The 11,655-nt window shown below is 49.5% G+C and overlaps 1 protein-coding gene across 1 annotated transcript; it reads left to right on the plus strand.

The window, feature by feature from the left end:
• xcr1b.2 (chemokine (C motif) receptor 1b, duplicate 2) lies at nucleotides 1–2,595 on the plus strand (the record flags this gene model as incomplete). Its single annotated transcript, XM_084327582.1, has 3 exons — nucleotides 1–316; nucleotides 1,801–2,021; nucleotides 2,329–2,595. 3 exons carry the CDS (start codon nucleotides 1–3, stop codon nucleotides 2,593–2,595), a joined length of 804 nt encoding a protein of 267 aa, XP_084183708.1.
• Nucleotides 2,596–11,655: the final 9,060 nt, after the last annotated feature.

Below are 11,655 nucleotides of genomic sequence, written 5' to 3' on the forward strand. Positions count from 1 at the left end.
ATGGACCCAGAGGGTGACTCCAACGGGACGGCCTGTGACCCGGCGGGGAACGGCAGCGCTCTGGACGTGTGTGACGACCAACAGGAGCTGGAGTACCTGTGTGGAATCTCCTTCGGCTCTGTCAACAGCGTGTGCTTCCTCGTCATCTTCGTCCTCAGCGTGATAGGCAACGGCCTCCTGCTGTGCGCCCTCATCCGCCACGGGGACCTGAAGAGGGCCACCAACGTCTTCGTCCTGAACCTGGCCTGCTCCGACCTTGTCTTTGCCCTCACCCTGCCTTTCTGGGCCGTCTACCACCACTACCACTGGGTCTTCAGTGTGTAGTAGACTCCATTCATAGGCCTTTTGTTAACACCCCTTTACCGCACCATATGCCAGGTTGAGGGTCTTGAAGCGGATTCGTGCAGCAATGGGGAACCAGTGCAGGTCTCTAAGAAGTGGGGTTACATGGGCTGACTTCGGTAGGTTTGAGATCAGGCGGGCCGCTGCGTTCTGAATGAGTTGAAGAGGCTTAGTGGCAGTGGTCAGAAGGCCAGCAGACAGTGCATTGCAGTAGTCAAGGTGGGAGATGACTGTTGATTGGACGAGGAGTTCGGTGGCTTCTTCTGTCAGGAAGGGGCGGATCCTTCTGACGTTGCTCTGGAGGAATCTGCAGGTTCTGGTTGTTGCTGCGATGTGAGCGGAGAAGTTCAGCCGGTCGTCAAGGACAACACCAAGGTTCTTGGCGGTCGGGGACGCGGTCACAGCTGCGTTCTTGACTGTGATGGAAAGGTCGTCCAGGGGGGAGGATTTTGCCGGCAGGTGAAGCAACTCTGTTTTGCTTCGGTTCAGTTTGAGGTGGTTGGTTGTCATCCAGGCGGATATGTCGGACAGACAGGCCGAGATCCGCTCAGAGACGTGGATATCTGAGGGAGGAAAGGAGAGGAAGAGTTGAGTATCATCGGCATAGCAATGATACGAGAAGGTGTGAGACGTGATAATGTTACCCAGAGATTTGGTGTAGAGGGAGAAGAGGAGGGGTCCAAGGACGGAGCCCTGGGGGAAACCCGTCCGCAGGGGGTGGGTGGCCGACAGGGTCCCTCTCCATGAGACTTGGTATGAGCGGTCACTGAGGTATGATTTCAGCCACGTCAGCGCAGAGCCAGCCACTCCCATTCCTGCAAGGGACGCAAAGAGGATCTGGTGGTTGACTGTGTCGAAGGCTGCAGACAAGTCCAGGAGAATCAGTGTGACTCTGGCTTGTTTTAGGGAGGTGGGGACCACCCCCAAAGTTCAAGATACAAGATACAAGATACAAGAGTTTTATTTGTCACGGCATACAGGTATACAGTGAAATGCGGGGGGTCTCGCCCGCAACGATGTGCATAATACAAGTAATAATAATAAGAGTCCAACCAATAGAGCGACATGCAATAAACAAGTAAACAAAGTAGGCATGTCGGTATCTGTACATGAGCTATTTACAGAGCATGGTAGGACATGTTAGGTCCTGTGGCAGTGCAGTACACTGTTAGCTACGGATGAGGCATAGGGTCTTAATGTACACTGCTATACAAGGCTATATTATACGATCTCAAGCTATACTATTCTTAAAGTGATATTTCCTTCTGTAATGTGTCCATAGTGTGAGCGTGTACTCACAGATGAGTCGTGGAGCTTGACTGGATTCTCCTGGCCAAAGAAACGTTGAACGTCAAACTCCTGAACTAATTTGTATTCGATTTACCATGTTTTAGCAAATACATTTGTATCAACCGAGATGATTTGACCAAGCGCATTCTTAACCGGTTTCCACGACAGGTGACTTCGCCTGCAAGTTCCTGACCGTGGCGTACTTCGTGGGGATATACAGCAGTGTCATCCTGCTGACGGCCATGACAGTGGACCGCTTCGCCACCGTGGCCGTGCAGACGTGGCCCCGCGCCCAGTCCCAGAGCAGGCGGAGGTGGGTGGCGGGGGCCTGCGCTGGCGCCTGGCTCGACGGCGTCGGGGCGTCCCTGAGCGATGCCGTGGATTCGAAGGTGGAAGACCAGGAGGACGGGACGTTTTTTTTTTTTAAACTTTGACCAGTCAGCTGGTTCTTTTCGCGTTTATCGCTTTTTCTGGTCAAGTATGACCGACAGATACAGGTTGAATGGGGTATAGATGGGGGGAAAGACACTCTGAGAAAATACGGCGAGTCCGGGAGTCGAACTCGTGTACCCCAGATCCGTGACGCGCACGGTTGTCCCCGACGCCGAAATAGCGTTCGAGGTACGCAGTGAGCTACTGGAGCTCCCCCGGGGGGACGGGACGTTTACGTGCGAGGCTTCCTCCGACTCTGACCAGGTGGGCTACTACCTCCAGGTGTCTCTCCTCTTCTTCATCCTCCCCATCGCCATCATCGTCTTCTGCTACTCCATCATCATCAGGAGGGTTCTGCAATCCACATTCAGGCAGAAGTACAGGACCGTGTTGTGCAACGTGGTGGCTTTCTTCGCATGCTGGGCCAGTCACAACATGCTGATGTTCCTCTCGTCCGTGTACCAACCCGAGGGCTGCTCCCCACAAGAGCGCCTGGCCCTGGCCGTGGAGGTCTGTCGCCTGCTGCCTTAAGGCCTCTACATGCTACAGCAACTTCAAAGCAACTTCAACACAACATCAGCGCGATTTCAGCGCGGTGGTTGTTTAGGGTCTTGTAGACTGTGTTGCGAGGAATCTGCGTACATGTCTCCAAAATCTAACCTAAACAACCGTTGCGTTGATATTGCGTAGCAGTGATTGGTTGGTTAGCGAATGGGGGCGGGGCTGTCATAGAATAATATTGGTCTTGCAGAGAATACCATCCGCCATTGTTGTAGCCAGTCAGCGTTGATGATAAATAATTAGCGTCACATAGCTGGCCTTTTTCTGAAAACCCAAGCACATATTGTTCCATAGCATACGCTTTCAGTTGATCATGACAAATCCTCTCTTACCTTGACGATTAAAAAGCCTCCATAATTTAGTAAATAAAGCTGTAGCCAGCCAGCTAGCATTGGTGCTATACAAAATGCTATCCACATTAGCTACATAGCTAACCAACTAAATACAATGGTATCCTGAGGTAACTTTAACGTTAAATACAACGTTTGCTAGTCGAAATGACTGGACACACACAGGGACAAGTTAAACATCAATCAATTAATTTATTCCAATAGGTAGTTTGAGCTGCATGTGAGCCGAGGTCCTCTCCATTGGAAACTAATGTCGTTACGGTAACGTTAGCTCGAAAAGCACAGAAAGTTAAGCTGCTAGCAACAGACACTATAACACTTCCGGTCGGGGGATTTCAAAATAAAAGAGCGACGTCTAAAATCACCGGAAATACGTTTATTTTGTACATTATCTAACGTTAACACGAACCTAAACTAACTTTAGTTAAACTAACTTTGCGCGTCGATGTTGCAGAAGCATAAAGGCAGAGTGTCTAAAACACCGTTGCTTTGTCGATGTTGTGTTGCAGTTGCTTTCAAGTTTCTGTAGCATGCAGAGGCCTTTACTCCCACTGCTGTGTGAACCCGGTGCTCTACACTCGCTCCCTAAAGTTCAGGGGGCACCTGGTTAGTCTCTGCCGCTGTGTCTGAGTCCAGAGAGAGGAGGGAGGGCAGGAGAGAAGCCTCGGACAGAGCACGTTGTACGTTGTTCAAGGTGCAGCTGCGAGGCCAGGATGGTGGCAGACATGGTGCAGCGCGGGTAGAATTACAACCCATGCGACAATGAAATGAAATGAAGTGAGATGCACAAAATCACTCTGAGGAAGACACTGTTGTGTCGAAATGTTAGTGACATTTTTTTTTATTACCTTATTAATGTTTTTCTAAAGATGATGATGTCCCCAGTGCCTTCCTTTTTGATGACTGCTGTGGCCCAAGTCTGAGCAGCGCCGGTCCTCGTCTGAACCGGTTCTAGCGTGTGAACTCTCAAGTTTAAACAATGTTTTAGCTTTGAATTTAGGGATGTCCCAATACCTGCCGATATTGAGTACTGATGTGAGTACTTAATAATATCATTACAGTTCTAACAGAGTACTGATATGAGTACTTAATAATACCATTGCAGTTCTAACAATAGAGAGTACTGATATGAGTACTTAATACCATTGCAGTTCTAACAATAGAGAGTACTGATATGAGTACTTAATACCATTGCAGTTCTAACAATACACAGTAGATATCAGTGCATCTGAGCGGATTGGCGCGGGCGAGAAATCCGCTCTTCGCTCTAGACGGCTTGTTCGGCTCCGCTAATCGCTCATGTTGACCCCGCCCCCAAGTCGCTCACCGCTCACTTTGAATCGAGCGCTCCCCGCTCCACATCGCTCGGCAGAATTTTTCTTTTTTGGAGCATGATGTAAATTTGCTTGATTTTACCAAACTACAACAGTCTACACCCCCTGGGCCCCTTAACAATTGTTTGTATTGAGCCGTATTGTAATTGTACCCATTCTGCAATGTTAAATAACGTTAAATATACTTTTTCTAACAGGATGTGAGTGACGGTTCACCCTTCTCATTGGTTGAAAATGGCCTTCATATTTGTACATCGCCATCTGTTGCTTTGGCATTGTACTACATGTATATTACATCACTGTGAGCGGCCCGGAGTGGATTGGAGCGGAGGAGAACTCTCGCTCCGGACGTCGCGCCGACCCATTTTAAAACCCACTCTGTCGCTCACGTCAAAACCACCCGCTCCGCTCCTCGCTCTGCTCACGCTCCGATCCGCTCACATGCTCTGGTAGATATGAGTACTTAATAATACCATTACAGTTCTAACAGAGTACTGATATGAGTACTTAATTATACCATTACAGTTCTAACAATACAGAGTACTGATATGTGTACTTAATAATACCATTACAGTTCTAACAGAGTACGTATATGAGTACTTAATTATACCATTACAGTTCTAACAATACAGAGTACTGTTCTGTATCACACTAGCTCACGCTCAGCGTCTCATGCATATATCTCGCTTCAGCATATATACACTGAATACATTTCAAAATGTACCTTTAAATGCCAGCATTCATCTGGCCACACCCCCATCCGCTTACCTATATAAGCAGGGGTGGTGCCACACACTCATCTCCTTCTCAAATTTCATCACAAGCAACGTGTTGCTATATGCCCACTTGACGTGGAGAAAAATATTGGCTGGAAAAGCAATGTTTACGGGGAAAGGAAGAACAAGGAGATACGTTGAAATCATATCTTTATTTTTCTCTCTCACTATTTTCGAGAAAATACTGCGATATTGTCTTCGTCACTGGAGTGTCTGGAAGATGGTGATCATTCTAAAAATCCTCCACCGGTTTTCGTATTGGGAGCACGCCGCTGCATGCCTCTCAACTGCAGTTCCTTGCTGTGTTGGTTGGGGTGAAACCTTTCAGGACACAGCTGAACTGTAGGACGCGCCGCTGTTGTGAGAAGCGGTGGGTTTCAGGTTGGGTGAGTACTGTTTGCTTGCGGCTCCACTTGTCTGTTAGTGCTATGGGGGCTAACTGACAATGTTTACGAACACCGGCCCCAGTTTAAGGTCTTTTGGTTCAGCCTCTTGGGCAGCAGCGGAAGACCTTGATCTGAAGCCCATTATAGTTTGACTAGTGGGCCACGACCATTAACACTGGTGATCCCTGTGTTTTCTGGACGAGTGGATATCTCTCTGTCACCGTGTTAAGGCCCCATCTTTCATAGCCAAATGAGAGTATTCCCTCACGAGGAGATATGGGCATAGATGTTCTTTAGCGGAAGATCTGTGTTCAAAGTCAGCTACACAGGCCAGTTGGGTATTGTGCTGGCTCCGTCGGGTGTTGGTAAAATCACCGTTGTAAAACTGTGTTAACATCTTGTTTCTCTTTTCTCTTAAAAAGTGAGGAGGATTTCAGAACGGCGGCCTGTCTGGGTGAGTGTTATATCATTGTGTACAAGTTCAGGTGATAGCTGCTTAGCTTACGGTTAGCCAGTCAGCTGTTAGCTGCGGCGTTAGCCTGCTGTGATCACTGCGTGGCCTACCTAGGTGTTCACATATTAACAGGTTTTCCTGTTTTAACTGGCCGTATTAAGGGTAAAGTAGGAGGATTGTGTTTCCCCCCGGTTCCCTGGGGACTTCTTCATCCTCCTATCAGACATGTTGTTGCACTACATTGTGTCTCTGTGTGGTAGGGATGCGATGTAACCCTTAGCTTGATTGCTGAGGTTGTGCTAAAACAGCTGGAGAAACTTTATTTTCCTAAAAGAAAAGATTGTTTGGTCGCTTTCGTGTGTGCTTAGCAAGGCCTGTGGCCGATACTAATCGAGAATTATGTATTCTCTCATTATGAAAAACGGCGTTCCTCTGTAGAGTGTTTTTGCCATTTTTTGTAGGTGATGATGGGTTGTGTGTGTCATGTGACCTACAACTGGGTTGGACTGGCCACAGAAGCACATGTGTAAGTTTGGTACCGGGGCTCTTGAAGAGCCCTCTCTATTCTGTGTTGTTTTCCTTAGTAAAAATCAGATAGCAGGTTAGCTCATGCGCTGTGTGAAGCTGTCAGACGCTTCATAGAGCTGACTATGACTGTGTCATATTCTCTTTTTGTCATTACATCGTATCATGGGTGTGGGGTCGTAAAGGGGTGAACTGGTAACCTTTCCTTCCCCTTTTTTCTGTTGGTCAGGGGTAAACCCACCTGTCCTTCAAGGTTCCTGTCACGTTGCGGTTCGGCATGTTACAGGGTGAGGGGGGGGGGGGAGGGAGTTTCCTTGGTCACACGGCCTGGAATATTGGGCGTGTGCACCGCAGAAATTCCCCCGCCATAGAGTACGTCACCGTGCGCGTCTCTGTTGGTAGGACTTCCGTGTGCTGTTCAGGTCCATGTGATGGATCTGTTTCGGGGGGTGGTCAGGGCTCCTCCTCACCAAGCTCCTATTCGGGCCTTCTGTGAGTTGGGACTCCTCCTTCCATGTGAGGGAGCCTCCTTCAGAGTACAGAGCCTCCTCCTCAGATTGTCAAGGTGAGTGGACCCTCTAGAAGGAGTCCTACTCTATTGTGTATGTATTCGATTCAATTCGATTATTGAGTGTGTATGGGTTCAGTGCCTCCTCCCCGGAGAGCCCTAAATCCAATCTTTTACATGGCTCAAGGTGCAATATATTCTTTTCAATCTGTACAGCTCGCGTGGGAAGTTTCTCTGGGGATTCCCGTCTCCTTTCTATGGGAGGGTGGTGGGATGTAAAAATGTGAACAGTTTTTACCCCTGGCTGTGTAGACTGGGATACATACTGTTGGTGCTTCCTTCTTTTCTACTAAAAAGAGTTGGAGTTAGGAAGTGTCACACCCCTCTTGTCGTTCCCCATGGCGCCTTGGGGATTCAATGACAGGTCTAAATAGCCTGTTCATTGATGTGGGTGTGTCCCGACGCACGTATAGTGCTAGTTCGGGGTGTTCTGTAAACAGGCGACTGACTGGCACGCCTTGGTTGCTTGAGGTTAAAACGGCGTTTTTATAAAGCAACTGGGATGGAGGTTTTTCCTCTTCCGACGACCAAATCCAACAACCTGGATTTTGTTATCGACGGATTCTCGTTCATGTCTGGGGGATGATGATGGAATGGATCTGAACATATGTAGAGGGGTCTCACGCCCTGGGGGTGGGCCACCGGGCGCGGTTCGCCCGAACGTCTGGGTGGCGCCTTCTTTTCATGTTTAAGATCAACACGCATATCTGCCCTTTCTCCTGGAGTAGGCATGTCGGCGTGGTTAGGGCACGGGACTGGTTCTGGTCACGCTGGTCCGGATCAGTTGAACCCGTTGTCCGCCGGGGATGCAGATCTGCTGTTCTGGTACCCTGAGGGATTTGGGCTTTTTTCAGGGGGAAAAATGCCACATTGGTCCGGGTGTCACAGGGTTAAGCACTATGGAGATCCTGGTTGGGTACGTTTTTTACTCAGCACTGTCGTAATGGCTTACGGCCATGCCAACCTGTACACGCTCGATCTCGTCAGATCTCGGCTGCTACACAGGTTGGTCCTGGTTAGTACTTGGTTGGAAGACCGCCTGGGAATACCAAGTACGGTGTGCTTGGGGCTGGTTCTCCATTCTTTTTCGCTCCTCTCTCACGCATGGCGAAGAGGGGCCTGTTGGGGTGGTCTTTGACCTCCTCTGGTGACCCTGTGCTTCCCGTATCGCCGGGCCCGGTCCGAAGTAATGTTTCGTCGACCCGTAGGCCTGGGTTAACCCTTTTTTGAAAAACTGAAACACTTGTACTGCGGTATAGCCGGTGTATACCCGCAGGTGTGTTTTGGAGTTTTTTCTTGAGGGGTTATAGGAACAACCACCGCATTGGGTAACACCAAGGTGGTTGATTCCCTGGTGTGTTGGAGCAGTGTTAACTCCCGGGTTCACCGGTTGAGGGTGCCCCTGCACGTTCATGATGTCTGCCAATCGTGTCAGCCTTCTCTGCCTCAACCCCTCTGGGTGGGTTTTTTTTTAAATGGAGGCTTGGTCATGCAACACCGCCAGCTTACGCCCCTTCCGCCGGGGCGGCTGTGTTCAGCTGTCCCCTCTGGCGCCTGTCTCGTCCGCAGTCTCCAGGCTAGGGTTAACAGCCTGTTGCCTGGTTTTTCCCCGATGCGCTGCCTGCTTCCGTTGGTTAACCTTTTTTGTGTGCTTACGGCCATGCTGACTGCCTGTTCTGCAGGGTCAGTGTGCCAGGCGGTGTACTATTGGGGGGACAGGGCCCGCTCGGCTGAGGGGCCTTTGTCCGAATACGCTGGCGATGTGGGGGGCGGGGTCACTAAGTGCCCACCTGGTGGGGTCTTGATGCTGGCATCATGGACTTCTCCGGGCCCCCATTCCAGGGGGTCCAGTCCCTTTGGTGGGTCTGGGTCTTCCTTCGCGCTCCGCTGCTACGGCCTTGCCACGGGGTTGGGTTTGCCCTTGACCCCGTGATTCTGGGGGCAGTAACGAGGTTGTTCCCTCCGTTCGTTCCCGGGTGGCATGCGGGTTGTGCGTGTGTGTAGTCGTGGGGTCAAGCCACGGTCTGCTCACCCTGTGCATTGAGTTGCTTGAGTGCCTCTTCGCACGGTCGGGTCCGTCGCCCTCCCGTGAAACCCCCAATAGGGGGGGTGCCCTCCATTAGGGGGGGTCGGGGGGGCTCTGTCCTCCCTGATCTGATGGTTGTGGGGGGCCTCAGCAGGGTACATTTGTCGAGCTTCTAGCTCCCGCTCAGCTCCTATTATGCATGAGACGCTGAGCGTGAGCTAGTGTGATACAGAACGTTAGGTTATGACTATAACCAAGTTCTGTTAACACTAGTGAACGCTCAGCGTCTAGACGCCGCTGCGGCCCTTGATTTTTCATTGTGGTGAAATTTGTTGGGAAGAAGATGAGTGTGTGGCACCACCCCTGCTTATATAGGTAAGCGGATGGGGGTGTGGCCAGATGAATGCTGGCATTTAAAGGTACATTTTGAAATTTATTCAGTGTATATATGCTGAAGCGAGATATATGCATGAGACGCTGAGCGTTCACTAGTGTTAACAGAACTTGGTTATAGTCATAACTAGGGATGCTCGATATTGGCTTTTTTACCGATACTGTAACTGAGGGGTACAATTCCCTGACTGTATTACTAGATATGATACTTACTACCACTACCTTTGTACTTAATATTCGGCCACCCAGTACACGGCATAAATATATTATCATGAACACTCTCACGTAGATGAAACGGATCCAACACAAATGTACGAATTAGAAACAGGTCTTTATTTCCTACACAGCGATGGTGTGTAGAATAAACACTTAATCACTTAATTACATTTATGAATTGAAATAGTATGCACTTTTATGGCAAGGAGTATTCGTCGGTATATCAATAGATAATGTCCAATCTCTGAAGGCGCAGGTGGTAAATATACGACCTGGAATAGTTAAGGAATAACAGCAATGATACTTTAATGATTATAGGCTGGATACACTAGAGGGGGTTAATCCGGTCGTTTGTAAGCCGACAGGAGGGGGGGGGGGGGTAGAATCCAGCTGCCTCGTCCGGCCAAGGGTATCCCAGGTGAACCCACTGTAGTGCCGTTCAATGCGCCGGCGATCCTTGGACCACAGATGAAAGCAGGTGGACTCTTTGTGGGCCGGCTCTCTCCGGTCCACGGGGGAGAGATGTGGAGAGACCTCGTCTTGCAGAGCGTCCCCTCACCTTGCGTCCTCTCCAGGGGGGGGGGTTCCAACACACGGTAGTGTCGGGGGTCTTTATCCATAGAATAATCAAAGTATCCAAAGCATAATCCGTGCCTGGGAAGGCGGGCTGTCGTCGGTAGAATAATCCGGTATACAGGTCCACTCGCTCGTCGGCTCTGGGGCTCCTCGGGTGCAGCTTCACATAGGGTCAACCACCCTGGGTAAGCAGCCAGTTCTCTGCCCGAAACGATGGGGTACTGACTACGGTAGTATTCTCACCGCACGAAGCACTATATATTAACAGACTATTATTAGCTTAATAGACTACGTCCAACTCGACGATATAGTGCCAAATATGACTATTCAAATATTAATATACACGATGTCTCAATACCGATGGTAGGCCGAACTTGGCCTTACTCCCACACGTGGCATCACGGGGAGGCTTTACGTCTGTGACTCTATTGGAGGGTAAGAAACTGGACTGAAAAGAAAGTCCTACTTTAGTAGCGCAGTATATATACGCACTATGAACAAATAGTCCCATTAGTGGTGCGGTAGCCAAATTCCTACGCGGAACTAGGACTTGTTCGTACATGTCGAGCGGTACGTTTGAACTGGGTCTGAGGGGTATGGCAGCCTGGCACCAAGGTCTCGACCAATAGTAGAATGGAGACTATTATGGGATGTTCAGTAGGCTAGAATGGATATTCAATGCATATTGTACAAGGAATATACAAGGGATATCAGGGAATATTAGAGAATATACAAATACAATTAAATATATATATATAAATAAATATATATATTCGGTTTAATCTGGCCCTTCACAACAGCCACCCCCTGAATAGGTCCCAGACCTAATCAGTTAAACGGAGACAGATTAATCGCGTTGTCTATTTACACATAAGGGTTTGCTGTAGGGGTCAGTCAACTTCACAAAGTCATAGGGTTGTAGGGTCATGGTCATCATCGATTGTGTCTGGGAGTCTAGGCAGTTCTATGAGCCTTGCCACGGGACGGGTGTAAGTGCGACCCTGGACGAGCACTTCAGCTGCTCGGACCTTGCCGTCGGCACCGGTGATCACTTTGCTTACGCGGCCGGCCGGCCACATAGCTCTGGGCAGTGATTGATCAATAATCATGACGACTGTTCCTTCTGTCAAATTGTCTCTCTCCTTTACCCACTTCTGGCGGGTCTGTAGAGACGGTAGGTAGTGCAGTAGGAAACTGTTCCAAAACTTGTCGGCTAATACTTGGCTGTACCTCCACATTCGTCGGCCGTTCGCTTCTTCAGGCCGGTACATTGTCTGGGGTAATGTGGGATCTAGCCGCCCCATCAGGAGTGTGTTGGGGGTAACTGGGTCGATATCCGCCACATCACTGGAGACATATCCGAGGGGCTTCGAGTTAAGTACTCCCTCAATCTCCGTGAGGACTGTCATTAGGACTTCTTCCGCCA

The sequence above is a fragment of the Notolepis coatsorum genome (assembly GCF_963971535.1).
Source record: "Notolepis coatsorum genome assembly, chromosome: 13".
NCBI classification, from domain to species: domain Eukaryota; kingdom Metazoa; phylum Chordata; class Actinopteri; order Aulopiformes; family Paralepididae; genus Notolepis; species Notolepis coatsorum.